The 22625-nt window shown below is 41.3% G+C and overlaps 1 protein-coding gene across 1 annotated transcript in view; it reads left to right on the top strand.

The window, feature by feature from the left end:
- The window catches only part of STARD9 (StAR related lipid transfer domain containing 9), a 201391-nt gene extending 181303 nt beyond the window's left edge, over positions 1 to 20088 (top strand). Inside the window, exons 27-34 of the mRNA XM_037900384.2 lie at positions 5407 to 5553; positions 6049 to 6157; positions 8826 to 8968; positions 9958 to 10022; positions 10119 to 10324; positions 11390 to 11469; positions 15320 to 15478; positions 17554 to 20088. Coding sequence (XP_037756312.1) covers positions 5407 to 5553; positions 6049 to 6157; positions 8826 to 8968; positions 9958 to 10022; positions 10119 to 10324; positions 11390 to 11469; positions 15320 to 15478; positions 17554 to 17655 — 1011 coding nt within the window. The 3' untranslated portion in view covers positions 17656 to 20088. The remainder of the gene's footprint in view (positions 1 to 5406; positions 5554 to 6048; positions 6158 to 8825; positions 8969 to 9957; positions 10023 to 10118; positions 10325 to 11389; positions 11470 to 15319; positions 15479 to 17553) is intronic.
- The last annotated feature ends 2537 nt before the right edge of the window (positions 20089 to 22625 follow it).

Below are 22625 nucleotides of genomic sequence, written 5' to 3'. Positions count from 1 at the left end.
GAATTTTGTTGGGTTTTTTTGTCTGACTTTGGAATGGTACTATATTACCTTCAGGTCACTCTGCCTAATTTGTGACCATACTTTTCCTATAGCAACTGCTTTGTCACCTCTTATGAGCAGAAGCTGCAGTAACCCTCTGAGACATCCCCCAGGGTACAATCTGGACCGTTGAACAGTGGTGTTGCCTTAACTCACTAACGTGGGGTGCCTTTTCCGCTGCTTTGGGGTCAGAACAGCTACCCCTGGCCTGCTCACACATCCTTCAGCATGTAAAGTCACTCCCAACTAAATACATGAGCACTCTGACCAGTCACTCATGAATTACATACAGGACAACACCCGCAAGCTCTCTAATACCAGTCATGTTCCCCCAGAAATGTGTATCCTGTACTGTCCAGCACACTACTGAACAATGCACGCTCACAGAAAGTCTGTCATTTCATCAAAGTAAAATGATATGTGCACCAGCCTTGTTATCCCAAGTGGAGTTTCCCACACACTTGAATCCAAACTCACTGGTTAAGATAAAACAGTAAGATAAGTTTATTAACTACAGAAAGATAGATTTTAAGTGATTACAAGTGATGATGCATAAAAGACAGGATTGGTTACAAAAGAAAATAACATTCAAAAACCAGTCGGAGAACACTTCAGTCTCTCTGGTCACTCGATTACAGACCTAAAAGTGGCAATTCTTCAACAAAAAAACTTCAGAAACAGACTCCAACGAGAGACTGCTGAATTGGAATTAATTTGCAAACTGGATACAATTAACTTAGGCTTGAATAGAGACTGGGAGTGGATGGGTCATTACACAAAGTAAAACTATTTCCCCATGTTTGTTCTCCCCCTCCTGCCCCCCCCCCCCCCCCCGCTGTTCCTCTGACGTTCTTGTCAACTGCTGGAAATGGCCCACCTTTGATTATCACTACAAAAGGTTTTTTCCCCCCGGCTCTCCTGCTGATAATAGATCACCTTACCTGATCACTCTCGTTACAGTGTGTATGGTAACACACATTGTTTCGTGTTCTCTGTGTATATAAATCTCCCCACTGTATTTTCCACTGAATGCATCCGATGAAGTGAGCTGTAGCTCACGAAAGCTTATGCTCAAATAAATTTGTTAGTCTCTAAGGTGCCACAAGTACTCCTTTTCTTTTTTTAAAAGAAAATAAGAGTAATAGTCAAGCTAATACCTAACTTAACAAGCTAAGTGAACTTAAAAGCAAAGATTTCGTGTCACCATACACTGTTGTAAATTTCATAGGCTGGGTCTTAGAATCATAGAATCATAGAATATCAGGGTTGGAAGGGACCCCAGAAGGTCATCTAGTCCAACCCCCTGCTCGAAGCAGGACCAATTCCCAGTTAAATCATCCCAGCCAGGGCTTTGTCAAGCCTGACCTTAAAAACCTCTAAGGAAGGAGATTCTACCACCTCCCTAGGTAACGCATTCCAGTGTTTCACCACCCTCTTAGTGAAAAAGTTTTTCCTAATATCCAATCTAAACCTCCCCCATTGCAACTTGAGACCATTACTCCTCGTTCTGTCATCTGCTACCATTGAGAACAGTCTAGAGCCATCCTCTTTGGAACCCCCTTTCAGGTAGTTGAAAGCAGCTATCAAATCCCCCCTCATTCTTCTCTTCTGCAGACTAAACAATCCCAGCTCCCTCAGCCTCTCCTCATAAGTCATGTGCTCTAGACCCCTAATCATTTTTGTTGCCCTTCGCTGGACTCTCTCCAATTTATCCACATCCTTCTTGTAGTGTGGGGCCCAAAACTGGACACAGTACTCCAGATGAGGCCTCACCAGTGTCGAATAGAGGGGAACGATCACGTCCCTCGATCTGCTCGCTATGCCCCTACTTATACATCCCAAAATGCCATTGGCCTTCTTGGCAACAAGGGCACACTGCTGACTCATATCCAGCTTCTCGTCCACTGTCACCCCTAGGTCCTTTTCCGCAGAACTGCTGCCTAGCCATTCGGTCCCTAGTCTGTAGCGGTGCATTGGATTCTTCCATCCTAAGTGCAGGACCCTGCACTTATCCTTATTGAACCTCATCAGATTTCTTTTGGCCCAATCCTCCAATTTGTCTAGGTCCTTCTGTATCCTATCCCTCCCCTCCAGCGTATCTACCACTCCTCCCAGTTTAGTATCATCCGCAAATTTGCTGAGAGTGCAATCCACACCATCCTCCAGATCATTTATGAAGATATTGAACAAAACCGGCCCCAGGACCGACCCCTGGGGCACTCCACTTGACACCGGCTGCCAACTAGACATGGAGCCATTGATCACTACCCGTTGAGCCCGACAATCTAGCCAGCTTTCTACCCACCTTATAGTGCATTCATCCAGCCCATACTTCCTTAGCTTGCTGACAAGAATACTGTGGGAGACCGTGTCAAAAGCTTTGCTAAAGTCAAGAAACAATACATCCACAGCTTTCCCTTCATCCACAGAACCAGTAATCTCATCATAAAAGGCGATTAGATTAGTCAGGCATGACCTTCCCTTGGTGAATCCATGCTGACTGTTCCTGATCACTTTCCTCTCATGTAAGTGCTTCAGGATTGATTCTTTGAGGACCTGCTCCATGATTTTTCCAGGGACTGAGGTGAGGCTGACTGGCCTTGTTTCAGTCTGGAACCACTCCCCCCTTAGTTTAGTTCTTTGAGAGTCATTGATGTCATGAGCAGAGAGATGAGAGGAGGAGAGGTGAAGTCAAATGTTTTTCTCCCCCTTTATAATTCAGTTTCTTGTGCTAGAAACGTCCTTGCTGAGTCATGGTGACACACAGTCCACTGTGGACGTGAGGTTTGAATCATCCCTGTGATGAAATGTAAATTTCTTGTTTACACCTTCCCATTGCTAGAGAATGGCTGCTTAAGCCGGTGATAGCTCTTTAAAACCTGGCTGGGATACCAGTGAGTCCTTGTCTCTGAAAAACTGATTTGGCCCTGCCTTTCTAACTATAGAACATGTTAAATCAGTGTTATACAGTAGAAACGTATAAGTTTACATACAATGTTGATACACATATTTTACCAGGACAGTAATGTTCAGCAGATTTTGAGTTTTCAAATGATATCTCACAAGGCATACCGTGTACAAAATTTATCATAGTCTTGTAAAAGTGGTGACCATAGTATAGACTGTCACACCCTCTTCTCCTATGTGACAGGTAATTCAGTAGTCTGTCACTTCATTGCCTCTGCCTCGTTTAAAATGCTAAGCAGTCAGTAGATAACTGTGCATCGGCCAAATCAATCTCAGCTTCTGCATTATGGAAGTCTGTGAAAGTTCTTCATCTGAGCTGGCAAACTAAACTTGCAACTGCCTTTCTGCTGAAAAAACCGTCCAAGGGTTTTTAGTATTTTCTTGTCATCAATTAATTCTATTTGTTACTTTAAGGCTCACATAAAGTAGTTACAGCTAAAGTAAAATCTTCAGTCGTACCACTGAGTTATGTCAAGGCATGGACTCACTTGAAGAGATGCAAAGAGGAATAATTGGAATTTCAGGGAGATTGTTTTTTCTTCCCCCCGCCCCCGCAGCAAATCTGTTGCTGGTTTGACAGCCTGGTAACTTGAAATTCTTTATCTAAAAAACAGAAGCAGCACAGGTCATGACCATTCAGGGTTTCCCCAGCTTGCCACACACTTGACCTGGAGTGCCACATGAATGGTTTATATGGTCATTCAGTCTTCCTGGTCTATACAGTCTTGAACTTCCTGCAGAATTTGCCAACTTAAAGAGTAGTTATCAATGGTTTGCTGTCAAACTGGGGAAACTGGGTGCTGCATGGGTTCATCGTGAGTCTGGTAGTAATCAATATTTTCATTAATGATTTGAATAATGAAGTGGAGAGTATGCTTATAAAATTTGCTGGATGACACCAAACTGGGAGGGATTGCTAGCTCTTTGGGGGATAGGATTAGAATCAAAACGACCTTGACAAATTGGAGACTTGGTCTGAAATCAACTAGATGAAATTCAGTAAAGACAAGTGCAAAGTACTGCACTTAGGCAGGAAAAGTCAAACTCACAGCTTCAAAACTGAATAACTGGCTAGGTGGTAGTACTGTTGAAAAGGATCGGGGTGGGGGGGGAGTGTTATAGTGGAACACAAATTGAAAATGAGTCAACAATGTGATGCAGTTGTGAAAAAGGCCAATATTGTTCTGGGCTGTATTAAGAGGAGTGTTGTACATAAGACACGGGAGGTAATTGTCCCGCTCAACTCAGCACTGGTTAGGCTTGGCTGGAGTACTGTGTCCCATTCTGGGCTCCACACGTTAAGAAAGATGTGAGCAAATTGGAGAGAATCAAAATAAAAGCAACAAAAATGATAAAACGTTTAGAAAACCTGACCTGTGAGGAAAGGTTAAAAAAAACTTAGCATGTATAGTCTCGAGAAGACTGACTAAAAGGGGGTGGGGAGCGGGGAGACCTGATAACAGTCTTTAAATAGGTTAAGGGCTGTTTATTAAGAGGACTGTGATCAATTGTTCTCCACGTCCAGTGCAGGTAGAACAAGAAGCAATGGGCTTAATCTGCAGTAAGGGAGAGTTAGGTAGATATTAGGAAAAACTTTTGTACTATAAGGATAGTTAAGCACTGCCATTGCAGGGGTCTCAAACATTGGTGCACCTCCCCTCCCTTCTATTCTCTGCCTGTGGCACATAACCATCTAGTCTCTAGTGGGCTGTAATACTGTGGTCTCATTTCAGTTGTTGAATTTACTATGTGGGTGGTGTTGGTGGCCTGTGATACACAGGAGGTTGGACTAGATGATCTAGTGGTCCCTTCTGGCCTGAAACTCTGACTGTGACACTGGAATAGGCTTCCAAGGGAGGTTGTGGAATCCCCATAGCTGGAGAACAGGCTAGACCAGTGGTGGGCAACCTGTGGGCCGCATGCGGCTGGGCCATGAAACAGTTTGTTTACGCTGACGGTCTGCAAGCACAGCCACCTGCAGCTCCCATTGGCTGGGAACGGCAAACTGCGGCCACTGGGAACTGCAGGTGGCCAAAGTAAACAAACTGTCTCGCGGCCAGCCAGTGGATTACCCTGATGGGCTGCAGTTTGCCCACCACTGGGCTAGACAAACATCTGCTGCGCAGGGGGGTTGGTCTTGATGACCTCTTGAGGTCCCTTCCAGCTGTACATTTCTATGCTTCTAAGAATCAGGGTGCTTGTTAAGTGTTAGGAGTGGTGGTATTTTTTTTTTGTAATGTGAACAGCCGCTTACAGAGAATTGGATTTAAATCACCAAATAAGATCACTCCTATTTCATTTGGCAGAGCTACTGTACACTCATTTATTTGGCTAGATGCTAGTGAAGGTAGACGACTCCTACTTTCTAGTATGTTTATAACACTGTGGCATCCTTCACAGGAAGAAGCGAAGCTGAAGACACTTGTAAGCACAAGCACTTTATGTACAGATTCCAGCCTAAGTCTTTCCTCTGGCCCAACATCTGGTTATAACAGCAGCAACACTGCTACTTATGCTGCAAGTAAACTCGGCAAACAAGAAGCACTGGTAAGAGCAGATTGCTGACAGGTTGTCAGTGAGGGTAATGCCTTTCTGATTTTTTGGTGGTGAGAGGAGGGATGTAATAGCAGAAGGCTTTGTATTGGGGAAGGTTAATGGTCAATCAGGGCTCTCAACCTGTCAAGGTCCTAGAGTGTGGCATGCTCCAAAGATGTTAAATGTGGGTCACCACATTATAACCGCAGAGGAAGATGACTGAAATGATAGTCTTCACTTCTTTAATATGAACCAAGTTTTGTATGACTTAGAGTTCTTAACAGTAATGCAGTGTCTTGAAATCGAACAATTCTACTAGCTAAAAGTTAGATAATCAGAGCATTCTGAGAGCAAAGTGAAAGGAAAGGGTCTCCCTAAACTAATATGTAAATACCAGCATTGTAAAGAAGGTTTCAGGCTATAAGTATAGTATTCGTTTGATTAAGTAATTATATTTCTTTCCTTAGTCCTCACTACAAACTATTTTTGCCCTCTTTTGAATAACAGATTTATCCTGGAAGTGCAGCTCTCCCAAGAGGAGATGCAAGAGGTCGCTCAGCTGTTAGAAATAGTCAACTTTATGTGTTGGAGCAACTACAAAAGAATTCAGCATGTGGTAAGTGAAAAAAAATTATGCTTAAATTGGGATCCACATCATTAATCTGTATGGATTTATTATCTATGCAATCATCCAATTTTTATTTGATTCTAGAGTTTTGATGATATCTTGCTACTATGCATCTTCAGAAAAATCTTGGCTACCAGTGTCCAGAGTCTAAGGTGGAATTTATTGAAAACTAAAATAGGATTTATTTATTTATTTATTTATTTACTTATATTTCCATAGAAGTTAAGAGCCCCAGTCATGAACCAGAATCTCATTTTGCTAGGCACTGTACAAACAGGTTCATATGAACCAGTTCCCATGTTAGTATTTTGATATAGGTAACAAAGCAACATATTCAGATAGGAGGACCAGAGTATAAATGCCTTGAAACAAAGAAGTCTGGGGCTAGATTTTCAAGTGTAGACTTGCAAATTGCATTATACACACACTTTGACTTGTGTGCGCAGCTAGTTTCCTAGTATATATGTAGTGATACCCTTTAAACTATACTGCAACTTAATTATGAGTAGGTGGAGATTATAAAAACAAGATGTGTATCACTAGTTCTTGCAGTCCCTCCTATCTTGCCTTGCTTACATTTATGTGATTGAGTGGTTAGAGGATTAGGAGTTAAATGGGTTTTATTCTCAGCTCTGTTACTGATTTACCTCTTCTGCTTCAATCTACCCATTTGTACAATGGACCTAATAATACTTATCTTAATAATACACACCTGTATCACAAGAAGCTCTATCTAAGTGAAAAGTATTAATAGTCTTTTGGTTATTTCTGAGCTATCAGCCCTTCTTGATTTTAATCTTCAGTTACTGATTTTGATTGACATTATGCAATTTAGATTTAATCCTGTCTTTTTTGAAAAGCTGCATGGAGCGAAATCTTTTTCCCTAGCATGCTTTCTTACCTTGTTAGTTTCCAGTATTCGATTGAGGCATGAAAAAATCTGCAACTGTGTTCTCCTTTAGTTGTGTAGGCCTAGCAGATGTCAACACAGTACTTCTACTGAGCTTTCATGACAGAAACAAGTATTTTTAAAAGAAGTGAAGTCTAATGTGGGCTAAACTTTTTGTAGTAGAATTCTGCTTCAGTGTATCTGCCAGCTCATGAGTAGCTCTGCCCGCTACTTATTTCTTTAAATATTTTCAGCAGCATTAGGAGTGCATTATGCACACACAGTGAAACCAGCACAAAATAACACACACCCTCTCCCAAAGGGTGAGATCATCCCAGAAAATCCTGCCATATTAGGCCATAGCCTTAGGTCTGGACTAAATTCACAGAGTGCAAATCGGGGTAGTGTGGAAAGGAGCCTTACATTTCTCCTTGACACTGCCCAGTTCCTGGTGTTGTGTCTGCATGATGACAGTCCCTGTGCTGTTCTAGAGCTTAATGAGGGCTACTGTAATTTACATCTACCTTTAACAGCTGCAGGTGGATCAACATACAGACCAAGATTCTAAGAGTGGCTATTTAAGAATAAAGAAAAGGAGTACTTGTGGCACCTTAGAGACTAACCAATTTATTTGAGCATAAGCTTTTGTGAGCTACATCTCACTTCATCGGATGCATCCTGTGGAAAATGTAGAAGATCTTTTTATACACAGAAAGCATGAAAAAATACCTCCCCCCACCCCACTCTCCTGCTGGTAATAGCTTATCTAAAGTGATCACTCTCCTTACAGTGTGTATGATAATCAAGTTGGGCCATTTCCAGCACAAATCCAGGTTTTCTCATCTCCCCGCCCCCCCCCCCCCCCCCCCCCCCCCCACACACACACACAAACCCACTTTCCTGCTGGTAATAGCTTATCTAAAGTGGCCATTCTCCTTACAATGTGTATGATAATCAAGGTGGGCCATTTCCAGCACAAATCCAGGGTTTAACAAGAACGTCTTGGGGGGGGTGGGGGTAGGAAAAGACAAGGGGAAATGAGAGTGATCACTTTAGATAAGCTATTACCAGCAGGAGAGTGGGGTGGGGGGAGGTATTTTTTCATGCTTTGTGTGTATAAAAAGATCTTCTACACTTTCCACAGTATGCATCCGATGAAGTGAGCTGTAGCTCACGAAAGCTTATGCTCAAATAAATTGGTTAGTCTCTAAGGTGCCACAAGTACTCCTTTTCTTTTTGCGAATACAGACGAACACGGCTGTTACTCTGAAACCTGTCATTTAAGAATAATTTCACTGAATATGTATGTGGAGTGAATCATGTGACAGATGTTTCAGAACTGGATAGATGTCAAGATAGTCAGTTTTAAGGCCCAGTTACCTTTGCAGTCTCTTAAAAAAAAAAAAAATTCAAATGAGCATTTTTGTGCCCTTGGTAACTTGTACAGAAGTATACATTCTGTTGCTATAGGAAGTGAGATGCTGAAGAACCACCACCTTCCCCATCACTTTCTGTTCCAAGAGTAAGATGCACTTCTTTGCCTTTGCTGATATAAACTATAAACACATCGCACAGCACTCACATTATTTTGAAATATCCACATTCAATTTTCCTCTTGAGAAAGCTGCATGATAGTAGTCACATTGCTGAATGTATTACTGTGAGGTACTTGGGTACCACGGTGCTGGAGATGGTATAGTACCCTGAATAGAATATTTTTTCTCTCCATTTCAAAGACTTCTCCTCTAACTTCTTCATCCTCCACAGAGAGCAGCAGAGTTCAGTCACCACTTCCATCTGCTAGCATCAGCCATAGGGTCACTCATGGACTAACTCTTTCAGTCAGCTCCTCTCCTACAAAAGAATACCAGGATTTGTCCAAACACATTTTGGCTAATGCTACAACTGAGGTGAGTAAATGAGCATGGTCATTATTTATTTCTGTATTTCCTAACAGTGTGGCAGGTTTCCAACAACACACTGTCTGGAATATCTGTTGCACTCCTTGTCCAGCTATCTAGAAAGCCAATTTGACCATGACAGCTCACTGTGGCCTGCCCTTTTTAATGCTCAATTGTATATAAGGATGCTCAGAGAAACTGAAATGGCAGAAGTGAAGCAAGCCAGGTTGCAGCTGTGGGGTTCTGACTGTTGTGTATTATTTAGAATTTTAAAATAACAACCAGATGGCCTACATGGGTGAGCACCATAATGGCGAAAGTTTGGCGAGGGCAATACGGTATAGTCTTACAGATTTTGTAACATGCTCGTTCTCAACCATTCCAGGCAATTGTACAAGTTTACCAGACTTAACCCTTCATTGTAGCACTATAGCTGACCATTTCAACATCACTGGGATGGGGATTTTAAACTAAAGCTTTTCTCCCCAAATTTCAGTTAAGTTTTAACACTGTGCTAAGGATACATACAGTATACTACGTCCAAAGAATTTCTAAGCTGTCTATCCATCTTGGTCTTTTCTGTGAAAGCACTCTGCTTTCTGCCCGATTAATGCTTCCTGGCTTATTGACCAGGCTGTATCCAGCATGACTTGAATGTGTGTACGTACATGCGTGTCTGTGGATGTGTATGTATGCAGAGGGTGGGAGAGCCAAACTTGACATGCCTCTGTTTGGAATCACACTGGGAGAACATCAGCTGTGCTCTAAGCAGAGAGGCAGTTTTATACTGTCCTGTCAACTCTCCCACAATAGGCAATGGGGAGGTGTGGTCTTACCACTGTGGAATGACTGGATATATACACTTAATTCATACATAAACAGTTAAGGCTTGCTCTTCAGCCTGGCTGAGACAAACTCTGGTACTGCAAGACAGGTGCACGCAATTTATAGATCAGGCAACTCTCCCTTGATTACATCTCTGAATTGTAATTTTTAAGGTTATGGCGGCATGTTCAAATAACCTGAGGAACTTTTACAACTGCCAAGCAGCAGCTGGTTGGAAGTAAGTGTATGCCAGATGTTTTCCTTTTTGGGGTGTTTGGACACACTTCTATGTTGTCTTTAGTGCAAATACCTGAAGCGTGTCTTTTTTCTTTAGATACCAGTGTACAGAAAAAGAGGTACTGGTTTATTACAAAGTCTTCCCATCAGCAACTAAGCATGGATTTTTGGGAGCTGGAGTGATTGAAAGACCTCTTCCCAACGTGTGGTGCATGGTGAAAGACCCTGGTAAAAGGCATCTGTATGACAAAACCATTAACACAGCTCGAGTACATAAGAAAATAACGAGCCAGATTCAGCTGGGTGAGTTATCAATTGGGATTGCTGTGTGTAAGGGGAACTTTATGGCAATTGGTTCATAGCTGTCTCTGTCCTCTGAAGAATGTTATCAATTCCCACTGCTAGCCATTTTATCAGAAGAGGTGAGGCTGAAAAGGCAAATAAAGAATAAATGGAACCTACTTCAGTGAAAATCCACATCATAAACAGAACAACAGACCTATGAAGTGAGATGCTTTTGGTAAATACCCACTCTGACCCTGTACCTGTAGGGCCAGATCCTCAGATGGTGTCAATTTCATGTAGCACCATTGATTCACAGAGACCCAGGATCTTTTGAACCCACCTCTTAGAGACGATAGAAGCTCAAACAGTAAATAAAGGAGACAGGTTCACCCTTATCTCAGACAATCCGTAATGAGGAATTTCAAAGCCAGAACTTAGGTGTTACTTTAGAATGTTACTTGTGTTTTAAAAAATTCATCTTATTGTCAGTGTGCCCAGAATATTCAATATTTTATTAACCCAATGTAATATACTGGCTTCTAAAGAAACACTGAGCTGTTTGGAAAACAAATTGTATGCTACTTTTAAAAATACATATTATTACCTCTTGGAAGACCCGTGGAACTGTTGTTATTAAATATTTGTCTATAGTACTACTGGTGTGCATGGCTTTTGACAGAAAAAATAAAGACATGGGCTTGAAAATCTGTAACAAGGGGCTTTTTAAATAGCTGATGTTTTACTCATTACAGTTTCATGTCATCGACTTCTTAAGGAGCTGGCTTTCCCCTCAGTTCTAATCCATAGACTTGTCTCAACATTTCTGTTGGACAGAGTTCTGAACTCAGTCAGCAGTGGCAGAAACTGTAGAAATTGGGTGCAATAGGCTGTCTTTTGCACTAGTCTATGTTACTTTTCAGCATGGACAAGTTAATATACAGTCATTTATAAGCTTTGAAAGCAGTGGAGAATTGTACAGATGATGAAGTTTCTTCTAAAGAGGAAACATTCAAAAGCAGGTAGCTGTGTATCGTTGCTGTAGTGTGATTGTTTTCACCCACCCCCCTCCTCAATTTCTTACAGTATATTTGGTGAGTGATACGTCATTGTGTTACCTAAAGCAACCACGGGATTTCTGCTGCATCACCGTAGAGGCCAAAGAGGTAAATTTATCAATGCTTTCCAAGATGTAGCCTAATCTAAATTGTTTCAGGTTACTGTTCAAGAAAAAGATGGGATATGGGGAAGAGGGTCCACAGTTGTACACCTTTATGAATTAAGTGGGAAGAGAGATTTGCTTGTGCTCCTGGAATCCTTATTGTGGTTGAGAGTTCAGATGCTGACTCTCAAATTCTAATCTGATTCCTTATATTGCAAGGTAGATTTATCAGAACATAATAAAATAACGCAGGTTGCATCCTGAACAGCGTGTGGCTGGTATCTTTGGAAGTTAAGTCTGTAGAATACAAGGAGGAAGATTTTCCAGATGCACAATGTAAAATGCTTTGGCAACGAACAGCTCTGGTATGCATCTGGAAGGAGTGAGCAGAGCATGGAGGTGCTGCTTCTTGGCCCAGCACAAAGATTTTATACTTCTGTTGATATGGGAACATGGTTTGTGGAATAACCCAGCATAGGGAGGATGCCAGAGCAAAGATGCAAGGAGAAGTATTGCCATTAGGATTGTTAAAGAACTGTAGTTCAAAAAACTTCAATATTCACAACTGAAAGTAATGCATCAGTAAAGAGAGCAGTGTATAATACCTGGAAATACAGCAGATTTTATCTCTCACCACATTTGGAGCGAAGAATGCCTGAAGAATGACCCTGAGGCCATTACAATAAATAAATTATTATAAAAGTAAACTAAAAACATCTAGTAATGTTTCATAGATTCCGAGGCCAGAAGGGATAATTGTGAGAATGGTTATGTGATCAGCTGCCCATATCGTGTGTCAAGAATTTATTGAATTTCAGGTTGTTTAGTTAAAGCACAGACTTTAACTTTAAGATACCTTTGTTAGTCAAAATATAATTGAAAAACACATAAGTTTATATGATGCTGCTTACAAACTTAAATAAATGAAACTTAATACAGGTCCTTTTATCAATTAGTAAATCAAGTGTATATAAAAATAAGTTACTTGAATGCTAGGGCCTCAACCAAATGCAATTTAAATTTAGGTTATGACTTAAAATGGAAATGTAAGTTCAAAATGGCCTTCCTAGATTATTCATAGCCAGGGTTCCTCTTTAGAGACTCTCACACTAATACCAAGTATACACTTAGGCTTCAGTCCTGCACCACATTTAAGTACATGAGCAGTCCCATCAACTTCAGTTGGGCTACTCAAATGCTAAACTTTAAGCATGTGCTTAGTGAGTTTCTGGACTGAGACAGTAATGATTTAAACTAGCTTTAGTTTCTCTGCAGATTCACCAGTAGGTATAAAACTGTAACCTCTAACCTTAACCTACTTCAAGTTTTGTCACTTTATTATTTAAAAATTTGGTTAAACTGCTCTCAAGGATCTACATGGAGTCTTAGTGTGCAACAAGTACTAGCTTGCCATGCACTAACTGGCTGTGTGGACCTTGCTTCTGTGTGGACCAAAAGTTGAGTAGTATACTTTGATATATGTCAGGCTCAACGGGTAGTGATCAATGGCTCCGTGTCTAGTTGGCAGCCGGTATCAAGTGGAGTGCCCCAAGGGTCGGTCCTGGGGCCGGTTTTGTTCAATATCTTCATAAATGATCTGGAGGATGGTGTGGATTGCACCCTCAGAAAGTTTGCAGATGACACTAAACGGGGAGGAGAGGTAGATATGCTGGAAGGTAGGGATAGGATACAGAGGGATCTAGACAAATTGGAGGATTGGGCCAAAAGAAATCTGATGAGGTTCAACAAGGACAACTGCAGAGTCCTGCACTTAGGACGGAAGAATCCAATGCACCACTACAGACTAGGGACCGAATGGCTAAGCAGCAGTTCTGCAGAAAAGGACCTAGGGGTGACAGTGGACGAGAAGCTGGATATGAGTCAACAGTGTGCCCTTGTTGCCAAGAAGGCCAATGGCATTTTGGCATGTATAAGTAGGGGCATTGCCAGCAGATCGAGGGACGTGATCGTTCCCCTCTATTCGACACTGGTGAGGCCTCACCTGGAGTACTGTGTCCAGTTTTGGGCCCCACACTACAAGAAGGATGTGGAAAAATTGGAAGGAGTCCAGCGGGGGGCAACAAAAATGATTAGGGGACTGGAACACATGAGTTACGAGGAGAGACTGAGGGAACTGGGGATATTTAGTCTACGGAAGAGAAGAATGAGGGGGGATTTGATAGCTGCTTTCAACTACCTGAAAGGGGGTTCCAAAGAGGATGGCTCTAGACTATTCTCAGTGGTAGCAGATGACAGAACAAGGAGTAATGGTCTCAAGTTGCAGTGGGGGAGATTTAGGTTGGATATTAGGAAAAACTTTTTCACTAGGAGGGTGGTGAAACACTGGAATGCGTTACCTCGGGAGGTGGTGGAATCTCCTTCCTTAGAAGTTTTTAAGGTCAGGCTTGACAAAGCCCTGGCTGGGATGATTTAATTGGGGATTGGTCCTGCTTTGAGCAGGGGGTTGGACTAGATGACCTCCTGAGGTCCCTTCCAACCCTGATATTCTATGTGATAGCAGACAGACACCCTATGGCAACTTTGCTGAGGAAGGCTAGAGCTGTATACATTCACACCCTGGCTGGCTATGCACTAAGACTCCAGGTAGACAAGCCCTCTGTATGCATGCATGCAGTTTCCTGTTAGAAGTAGTGCTACACTGATCTATTATAATAAATTTTCCAACCCAGTGGACTTAACTTGTTGTCTTAATTACTTCTAGGTATCTAAAGTATAACTGCTTAGTGAAGAAATACAAAATAGAAATTATACATTTAAGTCATCTATAGGTTTTCACAATCAGGCCCTTATTTTAAAATAACCCCAAAACACCCAGTTGTCACTTGGGTGGAATGAAAGAAAGCCACAAATCTGTTCTAGTGGAACTAGTATAGTTTATACTCTAGCTCATTCTGAGAGTTTGCAATAGCTGAGCTCTTGAGTTGGGTAGAAACTTCAATGCAAAGTAACACATTCTTCCACTATCACAGCTAGAGCTGGTTGAAAAGTTTAAATAAAAAATGGCCTATTTCTAAAATGAACAATTTTGATTAAAACTGATATTTTCAAAATTTTTCACTGACTTGAACTCTTGGTTTTTTGTAAATGGAAAATGTCTGTAATCGTTTTGTCAAAATTGAAAAAACGAGAAAGTGCTCATTTTGAAGCTTCAAGGTTATTTCTTTTTTTGAACAGTTCCAATCTGTATTTCAGCTGCAGGAGATTGTGGCGTCCACCAATTGGTTATTATAAGTGTCTTATCAGAGGTTGGCATTCTTGTCCAGGTTTCTCCTTCTGCTTTCACATTCTATAAAAAACTAGGTTAAGCTAACATTTAAGTACTACAGTATTTATGTATGAATCACTGCCTCCAATAAACTTGTTCTCCTACCACAGCACGTGGTGTTGTTTTACCTTTAAAATGTATCACACAATTTATACTGCTTGTGTTAGGACTGTGTCTTAACAGATTGAGCTGTCTGCACTGGGAGGTGAGTGAATTTAGCTAACTATTGTAGGTGATTCAAACCAATGGGACTTTATGTTGTAAACAGATTGTCACTTTTCTTCCCTGTAGCCAGAGGGAGGTGGGATTCTCTGAGAGAATCCCATCACAGGTAACAGGATGCACCTCAGAGCATTTTTGTTCATTAAATGAATGGGCATGAGCTGGTTGAGGCATTGCCTTTGCTCAGGACTAATAGGTATTAGCATCCCTTTGGACCAGAATTTGTCTCAGTGTACTGTGTCTGAACTATTTCCGCTGTATAACTTGCACTGTGCCCCAGAAGCTTGCAATTTTTGTCTTCTCTGCTCTAAATAAATAACTGTTTTTGGCACTCTATCATATGCAGGAAAACTTGTCGATTTTAGCTATTCAGTCCATCTATGATGAGTCCATGCCTCGTCCTTGTAAAGAAAGGGTACGAGGGGAGATTCTGCCAAGTGCTTGGATATTGGAACCTGATAGAGTAAATGGAAAAGACGTCACCAGAATCATTTACATGGCACAGGTGAGAGATTCCATGCAAATGTTTTGATTCAGTTACACATCCAGTTGAGTCTAAGCATTTTCTGATGTCACCTAACCCATTTCTGCAGTGAGAATATTATACAAGTAAAATTAACATTCATCTCAAGACTTGCAAAGTGCTCATACTAATATATTATGTTGACAGATTTTAAATCATACTAAATTCAGTGAGATCGCTACTTTGTTGTGAACACAATGGTTGCCTGATTACAAGAGAGACTTAAAGTTCCAGTCTACGTTACATATTGGAACACTGTTTAAGCTAGTATGGAGACAATCATGTCAGGGCACCTGATTCCATATGTAGTATAGACAGACCCCTTTATTGATATTACAGCATCTAAAGACTGGTTTACACAAGGTGTTGTCATGTGTCCCATATCTTAACTATTAGATTTTTAGTGAGCAAAATCTATACAGCACATACTTGCAATGTGTTGAGCTCCAATAAGTGCCATCTGCCTAGAGCAGTGGTTCCCAAACTTGTTCTGCTGCTTGTGCAGGGAAAGCCCCTGGCAGGCTGAGCTGGTTTGTTTACCTGCCATGTCCACAGGTTCAGCTGATCGCGGCTCCCAGTGGCCACGGTTCGCTGCTCCAGGCCAATGGAAGCTGCAGCCACTAAGTCCCTCAGCCTGCGCCGCTCCCATGGGCCTGGAGCAGCGAACTGTGGCCCCTGGGAGCTGTGATCGGCCGGATGCGGCAGGTAAACAAACCAGCCTGGCCCGCCAGGGGCTTTCCCTGCACAAACGGCGGAACAAGTTTGGGAACCACCGGTCTAGGGTTAGAAAGGTAATGGTGTTTAAGTCCTAGGATCCAAGGTTGTAGTTTCCACTCTGCTAATGTGTGTGTCAGTTTCTCCAGCTGTAAAAATGGGTATACTTCTTTCCTAGGTGTCAGAAGGATAATTAACAGTTTTGAGAGCCTTCCATAAAGGTGACTTTATATGCAAATTGTATTTGTGTGGCTCTGCAACTGAAAGTAAACAATCACCACAACAGTCTATGTATTTTCTTGCAGCTCTTCTAAACAAACTGCCAGAACGTATAAAGAATGAGATTGAAAACAATACAATGCCATTATGCAAGACCTCATTGAGAGAGTGGTGTTCATTTGAGCCCCTATCTCAAGCAGAAGGGGACAAGAGACAGGTGATGAGAGTATAGGAGAGACAAAGTACTAGCACTGTTTTGAGAGGGGTCACAGAAGGAGGTTTACAAATAAGTTAAAATAAAATTAGGCTTCGCTCTTACAATACAAGAACAAGGGGGCACTCAATGAACCTGACAGTAATTTTCCATTTCACTTTTACATTTGTTATCTATCATTGTCCCAGAATCATTAGTATTATGGTGCCAGCTACAACGAAGCAAAGAATTGTAAAACTCCCTCCCCTGTTGAGTGAGAAACAGACTAGGGCGTATTTAAAAGAGAAGACCCGATCCCCCTCATTTCAATGAACTATGATACAGGAGTTGTGTTATGCTCTTCACATCCAGACTAATCCTGTATGTTAAAAGTAAAGAGGAACTGTACTGTGTAGTAGTAATGTTATACCCTGAGAGCTAAAATGTAATGAAGCTTAATTTTTTTCCACTTAAAGAACTTTTCATCCCTATTTTTTAATGGTCTGTTCTATTGTATAATGCTCTCCACATATTTAATATAAAATCATTGCTTACAGTAGTTTCAGTGTATAGTGTAAACTGCATAGTTTGTCAGAGCAACTTGTTCTCATGAATGTGGAGCTCACTTATTAAGCAGTTAATTGTGGTTTGATTTATAGCTTGACTTTACATTTGCTCAAATCATACCCAAGCACTGCAATTGATAAGTTGATTGTCTCTTATACAACACCAGTATGAAGGAGGCAGGCTTAATTTTATCATACCACTTTGTCTTTGTATTTCTTCATCATTATTTGTGGCCTGTTGGCACAGGACTATAACTTGTGTTTACTGTGTACTCTTACACCATTCAGCCATTAGAAACCCACACTGGAAAAACTGTCTTGACTCAAGAGCACTCACAAAAACCCTTCTATTTTAATTTCTGCAGGTTGATCTTGGTGCCCCAGCTATCCCTGCACGGCTTCTGAGTTCCATTGCTAAGCGGCAGCCTCTGGTGATTGCTAGACTAGCACATTTTTTTGCTAGTTAACAACAAAACCAGACACATTGTTACAGTGGGAGAAAGCAGTGAAGTACCAGGGAACAGATGTGAAAGTCTTTATCTTCCTCACAGAAAAAGTAAAATTTTGGCTTAGAAAACATTTTCAATCATGTCCCTCTTCAGAACTGGAGATGAGAAGCCACAGGCTAACCAGCTCTGTGGAAAGCTATTACTGAAACAAACACATGGAAGATTAACAGCTCCAGGAATCACTGTTCAAAGAGTAAATGTTCCTGGGGTACCTGTCCTTACCCAAGGTAGGTCCCTCCCTGCACTTGCTGTTCAGTAGTGAGGGGAAAGTACTGCCTGTAGAAAATCTGTCAGCAAAAGCAGCGAGCCCTCACCTTGCAGGCAATCTGCCTGGGTGCAAAAGGCAGGTTACAGCAATTTCAAAGTGCAATCCTTCCAAGACAAACACGGGGCATGGAGAAGGAAGACAAACGAAGTAATGAAAGAGTATATCATGGCCAGAGGCCTGTTACAAGCCCTTGCATAGAGAAACAAATCTGTTGTCAGATGCTACAAGAATGATCCTTACAGATGGAGGCTTCATAATAAACATTGTAGATAAAGTCAGCTTGCCCACCTGGAGGAGTTCTTAATCTTGGCAGGGTTAAAATGTTAACAGCATGACCAACTAATCATTCTACCCCCTGCTTGAATGAAGATCTAGATCCAGTATATCAAATTGTCACTATTCAGCAACAGTGGCAAGAAAAACATACCTCAGGAGACAGTTTATTCGTGCGCTACTACATGATCATCGTAATGCAGAATTAGGTGCTTTGAAGTGGAGAAAGCAAGACTAGGGAGTAGAACTGATGATTCAAGTTGTTTCTAGAATTAAAATCCTGCAAACATGAAAAGTTTAGCTTTGTTCTGATGGCTGTTCCATTCTTTTTCTCACCTGAACCAACCAGATTCTCTAGTGGCTAAGGTACAGAGCATTCCTGTTCATAGTTCCCTTGAAGCATTCCAAATGGGCTCATAACTGGGAGAAAATCTCCAGCTGAATTTTGTCTGAAGCTCCTGCTTTAAAGTTTTATATACAGAAAACCCTCTTTCTATAAAATTGTCATATCCTTTTAAAAGAGTTACCCAAAACTTAAATCCTTAAACATTACTATAGCAGAGAACCATTTAAAATATACATTAGGGAGCAGATGCCATAGATAAGGCATTTTATTGCATGAAAGGGGTAAAGGTCCATGCTGTCTAAGGTAGTACTGCACTTTAAATGTGATGAATGGGTATCTATAGCAAACATCCATCTTCAGTAGCATACCAAAGGCTGGTTGTCTAAGTTAAGAAAAACAGCCATGATTCTCTCCCCCTCAGTCTAGCCTTCAGATTCCAAAGATAAACTGAAGGTAGACTTCAGTGCAACCCACTTACTTCACTGAGGTTGCACATGCCTAATGGGGCAGAATTCAGTCCTTAAACTAGATACCTATTTGATCTGAATATTTTACTTAATTTTCTGAACCATTTGACACAAATCTTTGTTCTGGTGTGACAGGGATGAGTGATTGCTTAACACCTACTCACCACAGACAACCACTGTTGAGTTTACTTCATTAAACACTCACCTGCCAGAGAAAAATTACAGAAATAGCTTTCAGCAAGTGACAAACCCCTGCACTGCACTCTAAAGGGATAACAACCCATTTCCTTCTTTCCACCAAAAAAAAAAAAAAAAAAAAAGCCATTGGGGGTGGACTTTGTAAAGTGCGGGAAGCAGAACTCCTCCTCCAAGTCCCCCAGAACCCTTTAGCAGTAGCTACAGCACATTGCAATTGGGAAAGGTATGAAATCTTCATATAACCCATCAAATATTTGCTGTTTAAGTGAAAGGTTTGCTTGTTTTCCATTATTTTGGACATGGCACTCTGTTAATGACAAAGCAATATTTTCAGGAACAACATCTAAAAAGGACTCAAGGAGGTTAACAATGACAGTGCCTATTGAAAGATAATGTCTTATTGTACAGTGCATCAGATGTTTATTTTTATAAATGCATATGTTTTTTCTATGTTGACAAATTAAGTTATTTTTATATGCTGATGAAGCTAATTTTTATTTTTACTAGTATCCAATTAATAAGCTTTTTTTTAAATACAGTCACCAATTGATACTAAATAGCCCTATTTATACAAATGTTTTCTTTTGCAAATATAACAACATTTATGGTACTGTTAATGTGTGGGATTGGTTTGTTTAGAAGAAAAGTAGGGAAAAACAAATACATCAGCTGGCTTTTATCAAGACTAGGCAAAAACTTCCTGGCAGTATTTTACTATCATTATAGCAGTAAATTTGAATGATAGTGAATCAAACCAATTGTACTGTATCTCTTAGCCCATTTCACTCTCAACAAGGATTGCTATTTTCATATCCACAATAAATGGTATTTTCTACATAGAGAGAAAACGCCTCAAGCGACATTCATTGTCTTGACTCAGCATGCTATGTCTACTCAGCAAGACATTTTCAGCCCCTCACAAAATGTGATTTAATGGTCATTAAAATGATTTAGGAAATAACTGAAAGGCTTAGTTAGTTGATGATTAAAGATTAGGCCTTCCATAACACCCTCTAATGCGGAATTACCTATTAACTTCTATAATTTATCTAATTCTCTATGAAAAATACAAACAGCACAAGACATCTGCAGTTCCTTCAAAGCATTATAGCAGCTTTTTCCATACAATTCAATGCCTAGCAGTTAATTTGGAGATAGTGACATCAGGAGTATAGCACTGAGTCTTGTTCAGACTTCTCAAGATCTGCTGTAGGGTATCGATCTAGCTACTCCCCAGGTGGTCAGCTAGATTTTCACATTTTTTGGATGGCAACTGTTTTCTACAGAAGGGGAAGGAAAGCTTCTAGCTACTGGGATGAGTGCTCCCAACCTCTCACCATCAGCAGCAGCCAATAAAGAATAGGCATAGAGCCTGCAATGCTTGTGTAAAGACAAGTGGAGAGGGAGAGAGCAGGACATTCCTGTGCTTAGTTAGACTCAAAGGAGGCAGAAGGGGCTCTTCCCAAGAGAAGCATACTTCCTCCTCTCTCTCTCCCCCCCCCCCAAATAGTACCTCACTCCAGAGGGATTCACTTAACTCTGGTGTTCCACTTGGTGTGTGTTCAATTTATGAACTGACCAGTCAACCACACTTCATTAGGAACTAGAAGTATGCAATCAGGCAGCAGCAGTGCAGTACTGTTAAATGTAAACTACTAAAAAACCCTTTCCTTTTTAAAAAATTTGACATGGTAAAGGAACTATTTCTGTAAATGTTCAGTTGTAAACTTCTGAAAGAATATTTCAGAGTTATGAACAGCCTCCAGTCTTGAGGTTCTCTTACAACACTTAACATGAGGGTCCAGCTTTCAACATAATGCTCAATGTGCTGTAGGGTATCAATCTTAACTACTATGGGTGATTTGCTAATTTATTTACTCAAACTACAGAAGAACTATATGTACCGCACTAGAGAGCAAACTGAAAATGGAAAGTCTGTTACCTGATTTCTTTTCTAAGCCAGGCCCATCACAGACAATTAGGCTGTGCCTGTATTCCTGCAAATACCAGATTCACTTCAGCTTTTTCATAGGGCTTGGCCCCTCTTCATAAGAGCTTCTAAAGCTGTACAGGAACACAGTCCTTACTACATAAATTCCTGAAAAATACAAAGTATGATAGCTATATACTTGGACTCCCAGGAAGCCATGGTATAGACAGCCAAAGAATGTATCTTGGGAGGGTGAAATCAGTCCCAGAAAAGAAATAAGGACATTTTGCAGAGGCCATTGGAACATGAACTGGGGGTGGGGGGAGCAGCGAAGGTGCAGGACAGGAGAGAAAATCTGCCCCATCCCCAAAATAAGTAGTAGTCATTGATGGTGGCAGTGGTGGTTGTTGGGGTTAAGGGGGACCCCCACATGGCACACAAGCCCCGAGAGCAGTTGCAGGAAGTCCCTGCAATAGAAGGGGATAAGGTGGTGGCACACAGGGTGCTTGCAGGGATGCAAGGCGTTCCTGGTGTGTGGAATAAATGATCTACACAAGCTACAAGTGTGCAACACCCAAGTAGGTGCTTTTCTCAGACCAAGCATGCACCATGATGCTTTCAGATGACGAAGTTTTGGACAAAATGAGGGAAGAATTAACTTGTCCTTGTAGTTTCATGGACCCTTCTTGCTGACACAATAGGAAGCAGGTCTTCAACAGAAAAAACAAATCAGACGGAGCCATGAGAATCTATTGCACTGTGGGTAAAACCCAGGCCTGACTGACTGTTAGTTTGAACAGAAGTGCTGCCCAAGGGACCTCAATGCCACTGAGGGAGCCTGAGGTTGTAACCCTGTTTAGTGCTAACACAAGATGAGATGGTGGGAGGCCTTACACCAACATCTAGGCTATCCAGAAGACCTGGTTTCCTGGGTCTTTAATGGTGTCCAGCTACAAGGATCAAAGGAATGGTGTCTATACTCTTGTACAGACAAGGTAGTGGAAGGCCTGTGCAAAGCAAGAGAAGCGCTTTAGAGGGTATTCCTTCTTGTTTAGGATTTGCCACTCAAAAGCTTTTGTCAAACTCCGGTAATCCGGGCCAGAAAATCCTACCTGCTGGGAAAATGGAGTGGAGACTTTTGGTCAGGTCCAATAGCTCATGGCTTCTTAAGAATCTGGAATGACAGGAATGCTGCTTCTATCATCGTTTCATAATTCTTCCCAGTAGTGGAAATGGAGAGAAAAGCATGGAGAAGCTGATATAGCCGTCTGTGAACTCCACAGCATCTAAGCGTATTGGTCTTTGCCTGATGAGGTAAGATTTTCACCTTGACATTTCACCTGAACATGAATAGATCCCATCTAAGGTGGCCTAGTTCCTTGGATATCAGCTGGAGAATTTATAGGTTCAGGGGCCATAGCTGCTGACAATTTATCTAGCCTACTG

The sequence above is a fragment of the Chelonia mydas genome, chromosome 6 (assembly GCF_015237465.2).
Source record: "Chelonia mydas isolate rCheMyd1 chromosome 6, rCheMyd1.pri.v2, whole genome shotgun sequence".
NCBI lineage: Eukaryota > Metazoa > Chordata > Testudines > Cheloniidae > Chelonia > Chelonia mydas.
This window is presented reverse-complemented; position numbering and strand designations above follow the sequence as displayed.